This window comes from Cherax quadricarinatus, chromosome 48 (assembly GCF_038502225.1).
Source record: "Cherax quadricarinatus isolate ZL_2023a chromosome 48, ASM3850222v1, whole genome shotgun sequence".
Classification (NCBI taxonomy): Eukaryota; Metazoa; Arthropoda; class Malacostraca; order Decapoda; family Parastacidae; genus Cherax; species Cherax quadricarinatus.
In genome coordinates this window covers 18344155-18365120 of record NC_091339.1, presented here as the reverse complement: position 1 = coordinate 18365120, position 20966 = coordinate 18344155, and the positions used below count along the sequence as shown (strand labels likewise).

Sequence of the window (20966 nt, the reverse complement as noted above, 5' to 3'; positions counted from 1 at the left end):
CTTCTGCCCCACATTCTAATACTGCATTTTTAAAACTATTCCAACCCTCTTCAACCCTCCCACTACTCATCTTTGCACTAGCCCACCTTTCTGCCAATAGTCGCTTATATCTCACCCGAACTTCCTCCTCCCTTAGTTTATACACTTTCACCTCCCTCTTACTTGTTGTTGCCACCTTCCTCTTTTCCCATCTACCTCTTACTCTAACTGTAGCTACAACTAAATAATGATCCGATATATCAGTTGCCCCTCTATAAACATGTACATCCTGGAGCCTACCCATCAACCTTTTATCCACCAATACATAATCTAATAAACTACTTTCATTACGTGCTACATCATACCTTGTATATTTATTTATCCTCTTTTTCATAAAATATGTATTACTTATTACCAAATTTCTTTCTACACATATCTCAATTAAAGGCTCCCCATTTACATTTACCCCTGGCACCCCAAATTTACCTACTACTCCTTCCATAACATTTTTACCCACTTTAGCATTGAAATCCCCAACCACCATTACTCTCACACTTGATTCAAAACTCCCCACGCATTCACTCAACATTTCCCAAAATCTCTCTCTCTCCTCTACACTTCTCTCTTCTCCAGGTGCATACACGCTTATTATAACCCACTTTTCACATCCAATCTTTATTTTACTCCACATAATCCTTGAATTAATACATTTATAGTCCCTCTTTTCCTGCCACAGCTTATCCTTCAACATTATTGCTACTCCTTCTTTAGCTCTAAACTCTATTTGAAACCCCTGACCTAATCCCATTTATTCCTCTCCACTGAAACTCTCCCACCCCCTTCAGCTTTGTTTCACTTAAAGCCAGGACATCCAGCTTCTTCTCATTCATAACATCCACAATCATCTCTTTCTTATCATCTGCACAACATCCACGCACATTCAGACTTCCCACTTTGACAATTTTCTTCTTCTTATTCTTTTTAGTAATCTTTACAGGAAAAGGGGTTACTAGCCCATTGTTCCCGGCATTTTAGTTGACTTTTACAACACGCATGGCTTACGGAGGAAAGATTCTTATTCCACTTCCCCATGGATATAAAAGGAAAATTAATAAGACCAAGAACTATTAAGATAAAATCAAAGAAAACTCAGATGAGTGTGTATAAATAAATGTGTACATGTATGTGTAGTGTGACCTAAGTGTAAGTAGAAGTAGCAAGACATGCCTGTAATCTTGCATATTTATGAGACAGACAAAAGACATCAGCAATCCTACCATCATGTAAAACAATCACAGGCTTCGTTTTACACTCACTTGGCAGGACGGTAGTACCTCCCTGGGTGGTTGCTGTCTACCAACCTACTACCTAATATATAATATATAATATATAATATATAATATATAATATAGTAGGTTGGTAGACAGCAACCACCCAGGGAAGTACTACCGTCCTGCCAGATGACTGTGAAACAAAAACCTGTAACTGTTTTGCATGATGGTAGGATTGCTGGTTTCTTTTTCTGTCTCATAAACACGCTAAGATAACAGGGATATCTTGCTACTCCTACTTACACTTTGGTCACACTTCACAGACACGCACATGCATATATATATATACATACATCTAGGTTTTTCTCCTTTTTCTAAATAGCTCTTGTTCTTTTTTATTTCTTCTATTGTCCATGGGGAAGTGGAAAAGAATCTTTCCTCCGTAAGCCATGCGTGTCGTATGAGGCGACTAAAATGCCGGGAGCAATGGGCTAGTAACCCCTTCTCCTGTATACAATTACTAAAAAAGAGAAGAAGAAAAACTTTATAAAACTGGGTTGCTTAAATGTGCGTGGATGTAGTGCGGATGACAAGAAACAGATGATTGCTGATGTTATGAATGAAAAGAAGTTGGATGTCCTGGCCCTAAGCGAAACAAAGCTGAAGGGGGTAGGAGAGTTTCAGTGGGGGGAAATAAATGGGATTAAATCTGGAGTATCTGAGAGAGTTAGAGCAAAGGAAGGGGTAGCAGTAATGTTAAATGATCAGTTATGGAAGGAGAAAAGAGAATATGAATGTGTAAATTCAAGAATTATGTGGATTAAAGTCAAGGTTGGATGCGAGAAGTGGGTCATAATAAGCGTGTATGCACCTGGAGAAGAGAGGAATGCAGAGGAGAGAGAGAGATTTTGGGAGATGTTAAGTGAATGTATAGGAGCCTTTGAACCAAGTGAGAGAGTAATTGTGGTAGGGGACTTGAATGCTAAAGTAGGAGAAACTTTTAGAGAGGGTGTGGTAGGTAAGTTTGGGGTGCCAGGTGTAAATGATAATGGGAGCCCTTTGATTGAACTTTGTATAGAAAGGGGTTTAGTTATAGGTAATACATATTTTAAGAAAAAGAGGATAAATAAGTATACACGATATGATGTAGGGCGAAATGACAGTAGTTTGTTGGATTATGTATTGGTAGATAAAAGACTGTTGAGTAGACTTCAGGATGTACATGTTTATAGAGGGGCCACAGATATATCAGATCACTTTCTAGTTGTAGCTACACTGAGAGTAAAAGGTAGATGGGATACAAGGAGAATAGAAGCATCAGGGAAGAGAGAGGTGAAGGTTTATAAACTAAAAGAGGAGGCAGTTAGGGTAAGATATAAACAGCTATTGGAGGATAGATGGGCTAATGAGAGCATAGGCAATGGGGTCGAAGAGGTATGGGGTAGGTTTAAAAATGTAGTGTTAGAGTGTTCAGCAGAAGTTTGTGGTTACAGGAAAGTGGGTGCAGGAGGGAAGAGGAGCGATTGGTGGAATGATGATGTAAAGAGAGTAGTAAGGGAGAAAAAGTTAGCATATGAGAAGTTTTTACAAAGTAGAAGTGATGCAAGGAGGGAAGAGTATATGGAGAAAAAGAGAGAAGTTAAGAGAGTGGTGAAGCAATGTAAAAAGAGAGCAAATGAGAGAGTGGGTGAGATGTTATCAACAAATTTTGTTGAAAATAAGAAAAAGTTTTGGAGTGAGATTAACAAGTTAAGAAAGCCTAGAGAACAAATGGATTTGTCAGTTAAAAATAGGAGAGGAGAGTTATTAAATGGAGAGTTAGAGGTATTGGGAAGATGGAAGGAATATTTTGAGGAATTGTTAAATGTTGATGAAGATAGGGAAGCTGTGATTTCGTGTATAGGGCAAGGAGGAATAACATCTTGTAGGAGTGAGGAAGAGCCAGTTGTGAGTGTGGGGGAAGTTCGTGAGGCAGTAGGCAAAATGAAAGGGGGTAAGGCAGCCGGGATTGATGGGATAAAGATAGAAATGTTAAAAGCAGGTGGGGATATAGTTTTGGAGTGGTTGGTGCAATTATTTAATAAATGTATGGAAGAGGGTAAGGTACCTAGGGATTGGCAGAGAGCATGCATAGTTCCTTTGTATAAAGGCAAAGGGGATAAAAGAGAGTGCAAAAATTATAGGGGGATAAGTCTGTTGAGTGTACCTGGTAAAGTGTATGGTAGGGTTATAATTGAAAGAATTAAGAGTAAGACGGAGAATAGGATAGCAGATGAACAAGGAGGCTTTAGGAAAGGTAGGGGGTGTGTGGACCAGGTGTTTACAGTGAAACATATAAGTGAACAGTATTTAGATAAGGCTAAAGAGGTCTTTGTGGCATTTATGGATTTGGAAAAGGCATATGACAGGGTGGATAGGGGGGCAATGTGGCAGATGTTGCAAGTGTATGGTGTAGGAGGTAGGTTACTGAAAGCAGTGAAGAGTTTTTACGAGGATAGTGAGGCTCAAGTTAGAGTATGTAGGAAAGAAGGAAATTTTTTCCCAGTAAAGGTAGGCCTTAGACAAGGATGTGTGATGTCACCGTGGTTGTTTAATATATTTATAGATGGGGTTGTAAGAGAAGTAAATGCGAGGGTCTTGGCAAGAGGCGTGGAGTTAAAAGACAAAGAATCACACACAAAGTGGGAGTTGTCACAGCTGCTCTTTGCTGATGACACTGTGCTCTTGGGAGATTCTGAAGAGAAGTTGCAGAGATTGGTGGATGAATTTGGTAGGGTGTGCAAAAGAAGAAAATTAAAGGTGAATACAGGAAAGAGTAAGGTTATGAGGATAACAAAAAGATTAGGTGATGAAAGATTGAATATCAGATTGGAGGGAGAGAGTATGGAGGAGGTGAATGTATTCAGATATTTGGGAGTGGACGTGTCAGCGGATGGGTCTATGAAAGATGAGGTGAATCATAGAATTGATGAGGGAAAAAGAGTGAGTGGTGCACTTAGGAGTCTGTGGAGACAAAGAACTTTGTCCTTGGAGGCAAAGAGGGGAATGTATGAGAGTATAGTTTTACCAACGCTCTTATATGGGTGTGAAGCGTGGGTGATGAATGTTGCAGCGAGGAGAAGGCTGGAGGCAGTGGAGATGTCATGTCTGAGGGCAATGTGTGGTGTGAATATAATGCAGAGAATTCGTAGTTTGGAAGTTAGGAGGAGGTGCGGGATTACCAAAACTGTTGTCCAGAGGGCTGAGGAAGGGTTGTTGAGGTGGTTCGGACATGTAGAGAGAATGGAGCGAAACAGAATGACTTCAAGAGTGTATCAGTCTGTAGTGGAAGGAAGGCGGGGTAGGGGTCGGCCTAGGAAGGGTTGGAGGGAGGGGGTAAAGGAGGTTTTGTGTGCGAGGGGCTTGGACTTCCAGCAGGCATGCGTGAGCGTGTTTGATAGGAGTGAATGGAGACAAATGGTTTTTAATACTTGACGTGCTGTTGGAGTGTGAGCAAAGTAACATTTATGAAGGGATTCAGGGAAACCGGCAGGCCGGACTTGAGTCCTGGAGATGGGAAGTACAGTGCCTGCACTCTGAAGGAGGGGTGTTAATGTTGCAGTTTAAAAACTGTAGTGTAAAGCACCCTTCTGGCAAGACAGTGATGGAGTGAATGATGGTGAAAGTTTTTCTTTTTCGGGCCACCCTGCCTTGGTGGGAATCGGCCGGTGTGATAAATAAAAAAAATAAATATATAATATAATATAATATAATAATATATAATATAATATAATTTTTTTTTTTTTTTTTTTTTTTTTTTTAAACAAACCGGCCGTATCCCACCAAGGCAGGGTGGCCCAAAAAGAAAAACGAAAGTTTCTCTTTTTAAATTTAGTAATTTATACGGGAGAAGGGGTTACTAGCCCCTTGCTCCTGGCATTTTAGTTGCCTCTTACAACACGCATGGCTTACGGAGGAAGAATTCTGTTCCACTTCCCCATGGAGAATAATATAATATAATATAATATAATATATAATATAATATAATAATATATAATATAATATATAATATATAATATATAATATATATAATATATAATATAATATATAATATATATAATATATATAATATATATAATATATATATATATATATATATATATATATATATATATATATACAGTGGACCCCCAACATTCGATGGCATCGACATTCGATAAATCCGACATTCGATGCATTTTAACGCAAAAATTTCGCCTCGACATTCGATGGAAAACCCGACATTCGATACGATTCATACGAGACGTGTCTATGTGTAGCCTGAACTGCCCCGTGTGTGCCAGTGTTTACAAGCCAGCCAGTGTGTGCGCATCTAAGGATACATTCGGTACATTCCATATTATCCATATTATCACTGTTTTTGGTGCTTGTTTCTGCAAAATAAGTAACCATGGGCCCCCAAGAAAGCTTCTAGTGCCAACACTTCGAGAAAAAAGGTGCTAATGACTATTGAAATGACGAAAGAGATAATTGCAAAGTACGAAAGTGGAGTGCATGTGTCGGAGTGCATGATGATTTGGTAAAGAAATTGCCTGCAACTAGTGGTGATGTGAGTGAATTTAAGGCCAGCAAAGGTTGGTTTGAAAGATTTAAGAATCGTAGTGGCATACACAGTGTGGTAAGGCATGGTGAGGCTCCCAGTTCAAGTCCTAATGGAAGGGGATTCCCCTTCTAAACACTAACACCATCCACACTCTCCCCTCCTCCCATCCCATCAATCATCACCAGATCTTCATTAAAGGTAAGTGTCAATTATTCTCTTGTTATTAATCTATTGTTATTGTTGTTATTGTAATTATTCTATTGCATTAAACTTAATATTTCATGTGGTAAATTTTTTTTTTCCATACTTTTGAGTGTCTTGCACGGATTAATTTGATTTCCATTATTTCTTATGGGGAAAATTAATTCGACTTTCAATATTTTCGACATTCGATAGCTCTCATGAACAGATTAGTATCGAATGTCGAGGGTCCACTGTATATACAGTGGACCCCCGCTTAACGATCACCTCCCAATGCGACCAATTATGTAAGTGTATTTATGTAAGTGCGTTTGTACGTGTATGTTTGGTGGTCTGAAATGGACTAATCTACTTCACAATGTTCCTTATGGGAACAAATTCGGTCAGTACTGGCACCTGAACATACTTCTGGAATGAAAAAATATTGTTAACCGGGGGTCCACTGTATATATTATTTCTTTCAACACACCAGCCGTATCCCACCGAGGCGGGGTGGCCCAAAAAGAAAAACAAAAGTTTCTCTCTTTAAATTTAGTAATTTATACGGGAGAATTGGTTACTAGCCTTGCCCGGCATTTTAGTTGCCTCTTACAACACGCATGGCTTACGGAGGAAGAATTCTGTTCCGCTTGCCCATGGAGATAAGAGGAAATAAACAAGAACAAGAACTAGAAAGAAAATACAATGATCCCTCGTTTTTCGTAATTAATCCGTTCCTGGAAGTGTGACTATTATCAAAATTGACGATTTTTTAATCCATTTTCCTCATAAGAAATAATGTAAATCCAATTAATTTGTTCCAGACACCCAGAAGTATCAACAACATTTTTTTTTTTTTTTTGCCTTAAAGATAGATTTACATGCACAAAAGAATGAACATTCAACATGAGAGTTACTTTTATTGAAGGCTGTTGTTGATAAATGGAAGACAGGGAGGAGGAGAGTGGGAAGAGAGGTTATTGTTTGGAAGGGAAATCCCCCTCCATAAGGACTCTAGGTCACTTCAGGGGTCACTTCCCTAGCTTAAATATAGATTTACATAAGAACATAAGAATGGAGGAACACTGCAGAAGGCCTACTGGCCCATGCGAGGCAGGTCCTTATCAAAACGACCTCTATCTAAAGCTACCCAAGAAATAACTCTCGTACCCAATGACACCAATCAAACTCAGCCTCTCACACTCGTATATTTGTCCAATCTCTTCTTAAAGCTACCCAAGGTCCTAGCCTCTATCACCCTACTGGGAAGACTGTTCCATGCATCTACAACTCTGTTAGAAAACCAATACTTACCTACGTCTTTTCTAAATCTAAATTTATCCAACTTAAATCCATTATTTCTGGTTTTTACATGGTTCGACACCCTCAGTACTTTATTAATATCTCCCTTGTTTATGCTCGTCTTCCACTTATACACTTCAATGATATCTCCCCTCATTCTACGCCTCTCCAGAGAGTGGAGATTTAAGGCTTTAAGCCTATCTTCATACGGGAGGTTCCTTACAGAGTAAGAACATAAGAACATAAGAATGGAGGAACACTGCAGAAGGCCTACTGGCCATGCGAGGCAGGTCCTTATCAAAACGACTACTAACCAAAGCTTCCCAAGAAACAACTCCCGCACCCAATGACACCAGTCAAACCCAGCCCCTCCCACTCATACATTTGTCCAGTCTCTTCTTAAAGCTACCCAATGTCCTAGCTTCTACCACCTCACTGGGAAGACTGTTCCACGCATCTACAACTCTGTTAGAAAACCAGTACTTACCTATGCCCTTTCTAAATCATTTTAGTCATTCTTCTCTGTATGTTCTCCAATGAGTCTATATCCATCCTGTAGTAAGGGGACCAAAACTGAGCAGCATAATCTAAATGAGGCCTCACTAGTGATGTATAGAGCTGTAAAATAACTTTTGGACATCTGTTACCTATACTTCTACATGCAGAAAAGAATACCAAATAAATGTAAAGCACTAATAAAATGCAAATGAACATTGGTAATAGGGATAGCTGATGAGTGGAACGGTCTGCCTAGTAGGTTGATCGAAGCTAAAACATTGGGTAGTTTCAAATTTAGGTTGGATAAATACATGAGTGAGAGGGGTTGGTTTGAATCGGGCTTGCACATGAGTAAATAGGTTTATCAAAGCTTATTGCTTGGGTAGCAGTTATGCTGTTAGTGGGTTGGATTTCTGAAGGACCTGCCTAGTATGGGCCAACAGGCCTATTGCAGTGTTCCTCCTTTCTTATGTTCTTATGTTCTAAAAGCTATGGCTTGGGTAGTTTCAAATTTAGGTTAGATAAATACATGAGTGAGAGGAGTTGGATTTGAGTCAGACTTGCACCTGAGCTTTTTACTTGGGTAGCATTTGTTCTGTTAGCGGGTTGGATTTGCGAAGGACCTGCCTAGTATGGGCCACAAGGCCTGTTGCAGTGTTCCTCCTGTCTTAAGTTCTTATGTACTTATTTAACATCACACTTGCCTTTATTGAAGACTTGGTTGTGTGAGGGAGGGATGGCGAGTTTATTGTTGGAGAATATGACACTAATATCAACTCTGCGGCTTATTTATCTATCACAGTTCAACTAATATGACATAATAAACAATACTAATAACATAGAAACATGGAATATACTCTAAAATGAATAAAATAAGTCATTATGTATGACACAAGGTGTTGTGTTGTATTGTTGTTGGGTGTATAAGGGCCACTGAGAGTAAGCCGTCCATAACGGTGGTGAAGCAGCAGCTGAGGCGCCGGTGTTTTCTGTAGCCCTATATAACTCCAACAACATTGGAGGAGTTAGTAGTATCACTGAATCACTGAAGAAGGCACCCTCTACCACCATCACAACCACCTTTTACCACTATTACAACTGCTACCACCTTCTACCACTATTACAACTGCTACCACCTTCTACCACTATTACAACTGCTACCACCACCTACCACCATCACTACCACCCTATACCACCATCAACCACTATCACAACTGCTTCCACTCTACCACCACCACCTTCAAATTTTTCTACAAATTTTTTCTTAAATTATGTGTGTTTCTCACATTCTTTACCAAAGGGCTGGCACTAGAAGGTTTCTTTGGAGCCATGGTGACTTACTTAGCAGTTGCAAGCACTAAAATAAATGGAACATTATGAAATGTATCATATGAACTCGTGGATCATCCTCACTCACTGATAAACAATGGCACACTGGCTGGGAATGGTGTGAGGTGGCTCAGGGCTGTGTGTACACGTCCCAGACGAACGACTGTTTGCGAGTCAAACGACGATTCACGAGCCAATGTTTTGATGAAAATAACGTTACGATTTTTTAGAATTACGACTATCGAGCTTATGATTATCGAGGGACCACTGTAGAAGAAAACCCAGAGGGGTGTGTGTGTATATATATGCTTGTACATGTATGTGTAGTGTGACCTAAGTGTAAGTAGAAGTAGCAAGACATACCTGAAATCTTGCATGTTTATGAGACAGAAAAAAGGACACCAGCAATCCTATCATCATGTAAAACAATTACAGGCTTTCGTTTTACACTCACTTGGCAGGACAGTAGTACCTCCCTGGGTGGTTGCTGTCTACCAACCTACTACCTAGGATATATATCTATATCTTCTTTCTTTCAACACACCGGCCGTATCCCACTAAGGCAGGGTGGCCCAAAAAGAAAAACGAAAGTTTCTCTTTTAAATTTAGTAATTTATACGGGAGAAGGGGTTACTAGCCCCTTGCTCCTGTCATTTTAGTTGCCTCTTACAACACGCATGGCTTACGGAGGAAGAATTCTGTTCCACTTCCCCATGGAGATAAGAGGAAATAAACAAGTACAAGAACTAGAAAGAAAATAGAAGAATATCCAGAGGGGTGTGTATATATATGCTTGTACATGTATGTGTAGTGTGACCTAAGTGTAAGTAGAAGTAGCAAGACGTACCTGAAATCTTGCATGTTTATGAGACAGAAAAAAGGACACCAGCAATCCTATCATCATGTAAAACAATTACAGGCTTTCGTTTTACACTCACTTGGCAGGACAGTAGTACCTCCCTGGGCGGTTGCTGTCTACCAACCTACCTAGGATATATATCTATATATATATTTATAATATAATGTTTTTATATTATTTTTTCTTATGCAGTTTATCATTTTATTTGCTGTTCCTCTTTCTCATGAGAGGAACAGCATTCTCCCAGGGGAAAGGAGAGAAGCGACATCCTTATAAGCTCAAAATTCTAATGTCATTGTATTTTACTGTGTTGTCTTCTGGCCCTTCATGTTCTTGGCTTAAAAGATTTTGCAGCTCATTGTACTCAGTTAATAAATACAGCATTTAGTTACAGCCTATGGTAAAAAAAATTATTCCTCTGTATTTCTTGCATTTCATTATACTTCTTTTCCTTTTATTCAGTATGGGAGGACAGTCACTGGCTTTGCTAGAAAACTTCATTCAAATGAAAGGGAAATTCATGAGATACTAGTGAAGGAAGGAAGGCAGGCAGGGTAGGGGTCGTCCTCGAAAAGGTTGGAAGGAGGGGTAAAAAAAAAGGTTTTGTGGGCGAGGGGCTTGGACTTCCAGCAAGCATGCATGAGCATGTTAGATAGGAGTGAATGGAGACGAATGGTGTTTGGGACCTGACGAGCTTTTGGAGTGTGAGCAGGGTAATATTTAGTGAAGGGATTTAGGAGGGGTAGGGGTCGTCCTCGAAAGGGTTGGAAAGAGGGGGTAAAGGAGGTTTTGTGGGCAAGGGGCTTGGACTTCCAGCAAGCGTGCATGAGCGTGTTAGATTGGAGTGAATGGAGACGAATGATACTTGGGACCTGACGATCTGTTGGAGTGTGAGCAGGGTAATATTTAGTGAAGGGATTCAGGGAAACCGGTTATTTTCATATAGTCGGACTTGAGTCCTGGAAATGGGAAGTACAATGCTTGCACTTTAAAGGAGGGGTTTTGGGATATTGGCAGTTTGGAGGGATATGTTGTGTATCTTTATACGTATATGCTTCTAAACTGTTGTATTCTGAGCACCTCTGCAAAAACAGTGATAATGTGTGAGTGTGGTGAAAGTGTTGAATGATGATGAAAGTATTTTCTTTTTGGGGATTTTCTTTCTTTTTTGGGTCACCCTGCCTCGGTGGGAGACGGCTGACTTGTTGAAAAAAAAAAATAAAATAAATTTAGGGAAATTGGTTATTTTTATATAGCTGGACTTGAGTCCTGGAAATGGGAAGTACAATGCCTGCACTTTAAAGGAGGGGTTTGAGATATTGGCAGTTTGGAGGGATATGTTGTGTATCTTTATACATATATACTTCTAAACTGTTGTATTCTGAGCACCTCTGCAAAAACAGTGATTATGTATGAGTGAGGTGAAAGTGTTGAATGATGATGAAAGCATTTTCTTTTTTGGGGATTTTCTTTCTTTTTGGGTCACCCTGCTTCGGTGGGAGATGGCTGACCTGTTAAAAAAAAAAAACTAGTGATGTTATGAGGTTATATGCACTGCTGCCTATTATTTTGCATCCGATCTGATTGGATATTTCTAGATTTTACTTTTGTGTTTACATTCTTTCACCTTTACTCTAATGCAATTTCTGCATCACATCTTTGCACACAAGTACAGACATATAATTACATATGAGCATTGCTGTCCTTAAATGCCCCAATTTATACACACTAAGCTAGTTGTACACTGAACTTTCATTATTAATTGTTTGTATTTTTTTTGTGTTTTCAGATTAACAGGTTATGTATTGTTCAAAGTGTTCAGCAATCTTCTGATGTCAGTAACCATACATGGAGGTCAGCAAGAAGTGATTGAGAGAGCAGCAAAAAGAGATACTCCCATTATCTTCGTTCCATTGCACCGTTCACATGTTGACTACTTGTTTGTTACCTGGGTACTTTTCAACCGGCAGATCCCAGCGCCTGTTGTTGCTGCGGGGGATAATCTACGCATTCCTGTCTTTGGGTAGGTTTTGTAATTTTCATATTTTAGGTACGAGGATAGAGTACAGTAGACCCTCTTGTATCCACAGGGGATACATTCCAAGGATCTGCCATGGATACTGAAACTGTGGATAGTAGCAAACCCTATATATAGCTCCTATACATACATATTATAAAATTTAATTTATAAATTATACATGCCTATTATAAAATTCAATTAATGAATTATTAAATTGATAAATTATGGAGAAATATCACTTTTTCACTGATGGGAAGAACTTCATGGCTTATCTTAGGCTTTGAAGAACTGCCAGCTTCTCTACTATTGTGCTTTGGGGCCATTATTATGCAAAATTAAACCAAAGTAAACCATGGATAACTGAAACTGCAGATATCGAATCAGTGGATACACGGGGTTCTACTGTGTGTGTGCATGCATGTGCATGTGTGTACTTGAGTATGTGCATGTGTGCATGCATGTGTGTGTACATGAATGTGTGTACATGTGTGCATGCATGTGTGTGTACATGTGTGCATGCATGTGTGTGTACATGTGTGCATGCATGTGTGTGTACATGTGTGCATGCATGTGTGTACATGTGTGCATGCATGTGTGTGTGTACATGTGAGCATGCATGTGTGTGTACATGTGTGCATGCATGTGTGTGTACATGTGAGTGGAACAGTCTACCTAGTTGGGTTATTGAGGCTGGGACTTTGGGTAGTTTCAAATCTAGGTTGGATAAGTACATGAGTGGGAGGGGTTGGATTTGAGTGGGACTTTCACATCAGAGCTTATTTCTTGGGTGGCTTTGAAAATTGGGCAAATATTTTGTTAGTGGGATGAATTGTAAAGGACCTGCCTAGTATGGGCCAGCAGGCCTCCTGCAGTGTTCCTCCTTTCTTATGTTCTTATGTTCTTATGTGAGCATGCATGTGTGTGTACATGTGTGCATGCATGTGTGCATGTGTGTGTATGCATGTATGTGTGCATGCATGTGTGTACATGTGCATGCATGTGTGTACATGTGTGCATGTATGTGTACATGTGTGTATGCATGTGTGTGTACATGTGTGCATGCATGTGTACATGTGCATGCATGTGTATGTACATGTGTGCATGTATGTATGCATGTGTGCATGCATGTGTGTGTATATGTGTGCATGCATGTGTGTGTACAAGTGTGCATGCATGTGTGTGTACAAGTGTACATGCATGTGTGTGTACATGTGTGCATGCATGCATGCATGCATGTGTGTGTGAGTGTGAGAGAGAGAGAGATATTACCTATACTGTATGTGATTATATAGTATATGGTTATAGTATCAGGTGTCTCATATTCAGTGTATAATTTGTTAGTTTCCAGTAGCTGTACATGTTACCTCATGAGTCTTACTTCAGCAGTCTACCACTCTGCACATTTTCTTACACCCCTTCGGTACTGCTTTTGTTTTTCCTGTTAATGGTGTCAGGATATCATTCATATCTGTTTTTTCCATAAAGCCTGCTAGGTCATAATTATCAGGTACTCTTTGTAAGCAAGGCTTATAAGCTTACCCACATGTTCTAAATATAGACTACACTGTTTCTGTTATCCTCTCTGAGTATTTTCATCATCCTCATCACATTCTTGAGTACATCGTTAGAAACTATGTTAATAATTTTCACACCGAGTAAAATTATATATTATACATTTTTTTTAAACCCTGGCCGTCTCCCAACAAGGTAGGATGACCCGAAAAAGAAGAAACACTCTTTCCATCATTCACTCTACTGCTAGATGCTACAGATCAGCTGCCCCTCTAAACTGCAAATATCCCTTCCCTTTCTTCAGAGTACAGGCACTGTACTTCCCACCTCCAGGACTCAAATCTGGCTAACCTGTTTCCCAAAATACCTCACACTTCAACAGCTCATCAAGTCCCAAAAGCCATTTGCCTCAACTCACTTCTATTGAACATGCCTGTTGGATGTCCAAGCCCCTCTCACACAAAACTTTCTTTATCCCTTGCCTCCAACCTTTCCAAGGGTGACCCCTACCCCTGCCTTCCCTCTTTACAAAAAATAGACAAAAGCAAGTGGCATTACAATATAAAGTACTAGTTCTGTCAACCAGCTGGCTGTATCCCATGCAGTGTGGCCCAAATAGTAAAAAGTTTCTCTCTTTAACTTTAGTAATGCATACAGGAGAAGGGGTTACTAGCCCCTTGCTTCTGGCATTTAGTCGCCTCTTACGACGCACGTGGCTTACGGAGGAAGAACTCTGTTCCACTTAGTAGTTACAATATAAATATAGCAATGATCTTTATTTTCCAAAGCTCATATTATGTCCAGTATTTCAGCCATTTTGGATAACATACCATAACCTGGGCCCATAGCATAAATATGCAGCCATTGTACTATATATACCATCCCTGTTTGTCTCCTAACTGACCTTTCTTAACATTTTGTGGAAATCATTATCAGATTCTTAAAAATCGTAATCTGATTCAGCATTATCAGAATCAGGAGTAGAATATGCAGTCTGAGTTTATTCCATTCATTCTTTAAAGTATTTTTCTTAACCACATTCCAAACATTAGCCCAATTATTAATGGCTATCTTAAATGTGAAAACTTAATGATGTTTCCTGTGATCTTTTTCTAGTTCTTCCGTCTACATCATCAGAATATAGAAGAGCTTTTTATTTGTATAGATAGTCTGATTCCTGGGCCAGGGAGACAGGAGGACTGTCCTTTTGAATTAATGTTTTCAATACTCAGGTGAACAGGGATGTTGTCAAACAATAATAGAATCTTTGTCATTAGGCTAGTTGTTACCTTCTCTTAATGTGAAATCCTTGTCATCTCTTTATAAAAATGTGTACAGAACCATTCTAAAACTTTTTTTTTTTTTTTTTTTCAACAAGTCGGCCGTCTCCCACCGAGGCAGGGTGACCCAAAAAAGAAAGAAAATCCCCAAAAAGAAAATACTTTCATCATCATTCAACACTTTCACCACACTCGCACATTATCACTGTTTTTGCAGAGGTGCTCAGAATACACAGTTTAGAAGCATACACATATAAAGATACACAACATATCCCTCCAAACTGCCAATATCCCAAACCCCTCCTTTAAGTGCAGGCATTGTACTTTCCATTTCCAGGACTCAAGTCCGACTATATGAAAATAACCGGTTTCCCTGAATCCCTTCACTAAATATTACCCTGCTCACACTCCAACAGATCGTCAGGTCCCAAGTACCATTCGTCTCCATTCACTCCTATCTAACACGCTCACGCACGCTATAGAAATCTGTATTTAAAGCCTTATGTTTCACAGGCTTCACTTTGATTACAGGATACTACATGAGTACCACATTCAGTAGGGCATACCAGGGCTAATACTATTTTTTTTCTTTATCCCCTAGTACAATCTACTCTATTCAAAAGTGCTATAGTACTTAGTAAGTCTTTGCAAATAATTAAAACCTATTCTGGCAAATGCAGTTTGAGATTTTTTATTTAAATATTCAACGCTATTAGTATTTACACTTTATGCTTTACCAACTTCTTTCTGTTTTTAATGCTTTACATTATAGTATGTACCTTTAAACATACCAAACCAGCCATCTTTTGCATAAAAGTTACTTAACTCAAAATAAAAAATAAGCTAATCTTTTAACTGTAGCCATGTATTCCTAGCTTCATGTCCCTAAACTGCTGATCATTGCTTCATAAATCACTTACATACTGGATGTACAAACCTCTAAAACTCAAAGTAATAATACATGCCATAAATATTAACACTGGTACCACTGCGTCTGTTGTCCAGAATACTGTTGTACAATACCACCTGTGTTCTCTTTCCATAAATTGTCATCCTTCTCAACATAACTCCCATTCTACTATTTTTTTAAAACATGATACTGTATATTGTATGGCGAGGATGGATTTTACCTAACAGTTGAATCCCTCAAGATGGTCTTGAATTTTCTTGGATACTGGCTTTTTTGCCAGGATATGATTCCAGAACTACCGAAATACCTCCTTGTTGGGGCATGAAGCACTGGCTGTCAACCTATATTTGTATGAACAAGGGTTCATTATCTGAACCAGAAATTGGCTGTTAAACCACGATTTTTTGTTATTGAAGACTGAAGGAAATTTGAATGCTCACTGTGCTGTGAGATATTAAGCTCAGAATCAATAAAATATAATTTTTTTTATTATGCCTCAGGGTTCTACAGGAAATAGGCTAATAGTTTTTATAACTATTTATTATAAGTTAAGAACTGTTGTCTTAACTCATTTTCTTTCCTGGCCCCAGCATTAACTTTATAAATATTATAGACATAATATATATTATTAGGTAACATTAACGTTGGGTATAGGGTAAAGTTGGAGCCGTCTAATTTATATTACAGATGGCTATTAAGAGGACTAGGAGGTTTCTTTATTAAGCGTCGTCTGGAAAGCTGTAAAGCCCGTAAAGATATTCTTTACCGCGCAGTGCTCCAGACATATGTAACCCACGCATTGCAAGCAGGCTATAACTTGGAGTTCTTCATTGAGGGTGGCCGGACTCGCACAGGCAAACCATCCATGCCAAAAGGTAACTTTCTAGGTGTTTTAGTTTTAAATGAAAATTAAGCTAGAATCTGTAAGATTTTATTTCTTCTATCATTGGAGATTTGGTATTTCATTCCCTCTGAAACCATCCTCTACATGTTCCAAAGCATTTCTTTCTCATCATTTGTTTCCTTAGTACTTTTTATGGGATATTTCCTAATGTATCCACTTTTACCTTCTATGTTGCAAATTGCTTTCTTCTCTGTTATATATTCTCTTATGTTCATACTGTCATGCTGTACTTTTATACAAGTAATTAAACTTGATGGCCTCACTCTCTAATCTTTGACTTTCTCAGTGGTGCATGTTTTTACTATGGTTATCCTGTTTTTGACAGTAATATTACTGTAGTTTTTGTTATTTTTAATATTGTTTTTATTTATTTCTTCCCATTTGTTAATAGCACATGTTGTCTTTAAATTACATATTTTAATAGTGTGGATTCTAAATCAGTCTGTCTCACTCATGTCCATGTCTTCCTTTCATAGGAAAAGGTTATAAAAAAGTAGAACACTTCTTAATACATTTTTTATTTGTTTTTTGCATGTTTATTGATAACCTTACTTTGTATTTTAAACTGTTCATTGCTATATATCCTCTCCACTTTTGCCATGTTTATTAAAAACTGATCCCAAATTCATTAATCTTTAATTTCATTCACTAAGTCACCATCTGTCATAATCATGCATGCAACCAGTTTAACTCCTTCCCCTGATTACATATTCATGAATCCTCTTTCAACCATTCTCATATTTTATTAGAGGTCTCCATCAACAAAAAGAACAGGTCATCATATAATTAATAATAATATCTTAATTTCTACAAGTACATATACAAGGTATACAGGCCTAGCTGACATCAATGACATGCTACTATATAGAAAGCCGCTGGTTTTGCAGAGCATTTCAGGCTAATTAGGTCAGTTTTGTCCCAGGATGTGACCCACACCAGTCAACTAACACCCAGGTACCCATTATACTGATGGGGAACATAGACAACCAGTGTAAAGAAACACTCCCAACATTTCTACCCCTTGCTGGGAATCGAACCGGACCCTCATCGTGTGAAGCGAGAGCTTTAGCCACCAGGCCATGGTGGCTATGTTCTCTTGTAATTTGTGTTGCTGTTGCAACACAAATGACAAGAGAACATAGGTGGAAAAATGTAATAAGGGACAATAACAGAAACATCCGTCCATGTCACAGTACATACTTGCCACATGTTAAATGCCTACAACAGATGTTGGGTGACTTTCTGTGGCAAATAAATTTAACAACAACAAGGTAATGCTTCACAAATAACCTGCACTTAGGAGAGGAACCTTATGACCTTGTATGGTAAAAAGTTTTCAATAATGGTTAATTTGTCAGATGAGGTGTCACCTTCAATAATATTTTATTTCAGGCGGTCTTCTGAGTGTTATTGTGGATGCCTACACCAACGGTACTCTAGATGATGCTTTGATTGTCCCCATTGCCATCAACTATGATAGGATACTAGATGGAAACTTTATCAGGGAACAAATGGGACAGAGTAAGGTAGGTGTACCAAGAGTTTATACATTACTGGCACAAAGATTATTGTAATGGAAATGTATACTGTAAACCTGTAATTAACTGACTGATAGAGAGGAGAGAGTGTACAATATTGCATATTGTCCAAAACTTTTGAATTATTCTGAGTCATAGGAGCTTTAAAGCTCTACTAGTGAAAATGTAGATGGATTCTACAGATATCAGATACTGTTTCTTAACACAGTGTTCCTCACATACCCAAGCCACTGAGACACCAAACTCAACCTTCTATATTAGTTTAAGTTTCTGCTTAACACTGAGGACCATGCATTCCTTCTTGGCACCACCATTTGCTTTAGAAGCTGTTGTTAATCGCACTTTACTTGAGTTCATAAAGTCACACTAAGCACACCTTGGCCTGTACTGAATGAATGTTGGAGCCACCGGACTTGGTCTGATACTTTGGAAGACAACCAAATACAGTGGACCCCCAAGTTTCGGCAGCATCGACTTTCGTGAAATTCAACTTTCGGCAAGTTTTTATGGGAAAATTTGGCCGTTGGTCGTCTCGGTGGGAGACGACCAACTTGTTGAAAAAAAAAAAAAAAAAAATATATATATATTTATATATATATATATATATATATATATATATATATATATATATATGTATATATGTATGTATATATATAGATATATATATATATATATGTATGTATGTATGTATATACAGTGGACCCCCGCATAACGATGGCATCGCATAGCGATTTTTCCGCATAACGATTACTTTTATCGGAAAATTTTTGCCCCGCATACCGATTAAAAACCCGCATACCGATTTTCGTCCGAGACGCGTCCAATGTGCCCTCAGCCAGCCTCACATGTGCCGCTCCGTCCCATTGTTTACCAGCCAGCCTCCGCGGTAACATCCAAGCATACACTCGGAATATTTCGTATTATTACAGTATTTTCGGTGCTGTTTCTGGAAAATAAGTGACCATGGGCCCCAAGAAAGCTTCTAGTGCCAACCCTACACCTCAAAGGGTAAGAATTACTATAGAGATGAAGAAAGAGATAATTGATAAGTATGAAAGTGGAGTGCGTATAGCCGACCTAGTCAAGCTGTACAAGAAACCCCAATCAACCATCGCTACTATTGTGGGCACCAGAAAGACAATCAAGGAAGCTGTTCTTGCCAAAGGTTCAACTGTGTTTTCGAAACAAAGATCGCAATTGATGGAAGATGTTGAGAGACTCTTATTGGTGTGGATAAATGAAAAACAGATAGCAGGAGATAGCGTCTCTCAAGCGATCATATGTGAAAAGGCTAGGAAGTTGCATGACGATTTAATTAAAAAAATGCCTGCAACTAGTGATGATGTGAGTGAATTTAAGGCCAGCAAAGGTTGGTTTGAGAGATTTAAGAAGCGTAGTGGCATCCATAGTGTGATAAGGCATGGTGAGGCTGCCAGTTCGGACCACAAAGCGGCTGAAAAATATGTGCAGGAATTCAAGGAGTACATAGAAACTGAAGGACTGAAACCTGAACAAGTGTTTAATTGTGATGAAACAGGCCTGTTCTGGAAGAAAATGCCAAGCAGGACCTACATTACTCAGGAGGAAAAGGCACTCCCAGGACATAAGCCTATGAAAGACAGGCTTACTTTGTTGATGTGTGCCAATGCTACTGGTGATTGCAAAGTGAAGCCTTTATTAGTGTATCACTCTGAAACTCCCAGAGCGTTCAGGCAAAAGAATGTCCTCAAGGATAATTTGTGTGTGCTGTGGAGGGCAAACAGTAAGGCATGGGTCACTAGGGAATTTTTCTATAACTGGTTACACCATGCATTTGCCCCCAATGTGAAAAATTACCTAACTGAAAAGAAATTAGAACTTAAGTGCCTCCTGGTGTTAGACAATGCCCCTGGTCATCCTACAGACGTGTCAGAGCGACTTTATGGGGACATGAGCTTCATTAAGGTGAAGTTTTTGCCTCCTAATACCACTCCTCTCCTGCAGCCCATGGACCAGCAGGTTATTTCCAACTTCAAGAAACTGTACACAAAAGCTCTGTTTGAAAGGTGCTTTGTAATGACCTCAGAAACTCAACTGACTCTAAGAGAGTTTTGGAGAGATCACTTTAACATCCTCAATTGTGTAAACCTTATAGGTAAGGCTTGGGAGGAAGTGACAAAGAGGACCTTGAACTCTGCTTGGAAGAAACTGTGGCCAGAATGTGTAGACAAAAGGGATTTTGAAGGGTTTGAGGCTAACCCTGAGAATCCTGTGCCAGTTGAGGAATCCATTGTGGCATTGGGAAAGTCCTTGGGGTTGGAGGTTAGTGGGGAGGATGTGGAAGAGTTGGTGGAGGAGGACAATGAAGAACTAACCACTGATGAGCTGCTAGATCAACTTCAACAGCAAGAGGCCACACCTGAGGAAATTGCTTCGGAGGAGGGGAGAGAGAAATTGAAGAAGTTGCCTACTTCAAAGATTAAGGAAATCTGTGCTAAGTGGCTTGAAGTGCAAACCTTCATGGATGAAAATCACCCTCACACAGCTATTGCAAGCCGTGCTGGTGATTATTACACTGACAATGTTGTGAAACACTTTAGGCAAGTCATAAAGGAACGAGAGGTACAGGCCACTATGGACAGATATCTTGTGCGAAAGAAGTCCAGTGACTCTGAAGCTGGCCCTAGTGGCATTAAAAGAAGAAGGGAAGTAACCCCAGAAAAGGACTTACTACCTCAAGTCCTAATGGAAGGGGATTCCCCTTCTAAACAGTAAGAAGATATTGCTCTCCCCTCCTCCCATCCCATCAATCATCACCAGATC

At 39.2% G+C, this 20966-nt stretch overlaps 1 protein-coding gene across 4 annotated transcripts in view; it reads left to right on the top strand.

Annotated features, from left to right (window-relative positions):
- Nucleotides 1–20966, top strand: part of mino (glycerol-3-phosphate acyltransferase mino) — a 163811-nt gene that overhangs the window by 102112 nt on the left and 40733 nt on the right. For all 4 annotated transcript variants that reach the window (XM_070094933.1, XM_070094932.1, XM_070094934.1 and 1 more), the window contains 3 exons: nucleotides 11790–12023; nucleotides 16410–16597; nucleotides 18019–18152. In XM_070094933.1, coding sequence (XP_069951034.1) covers nucleotides 11790–12023; nucleotides 16410–16597; nucleotides 18019–18152 — 556 coding nt within the window. The remainder of the gene's footprint in view (nucleotides 1–11789; nucleotides 12024–16409; nucleotides 16598–18018; nucleotides 18153–20966) is intronic.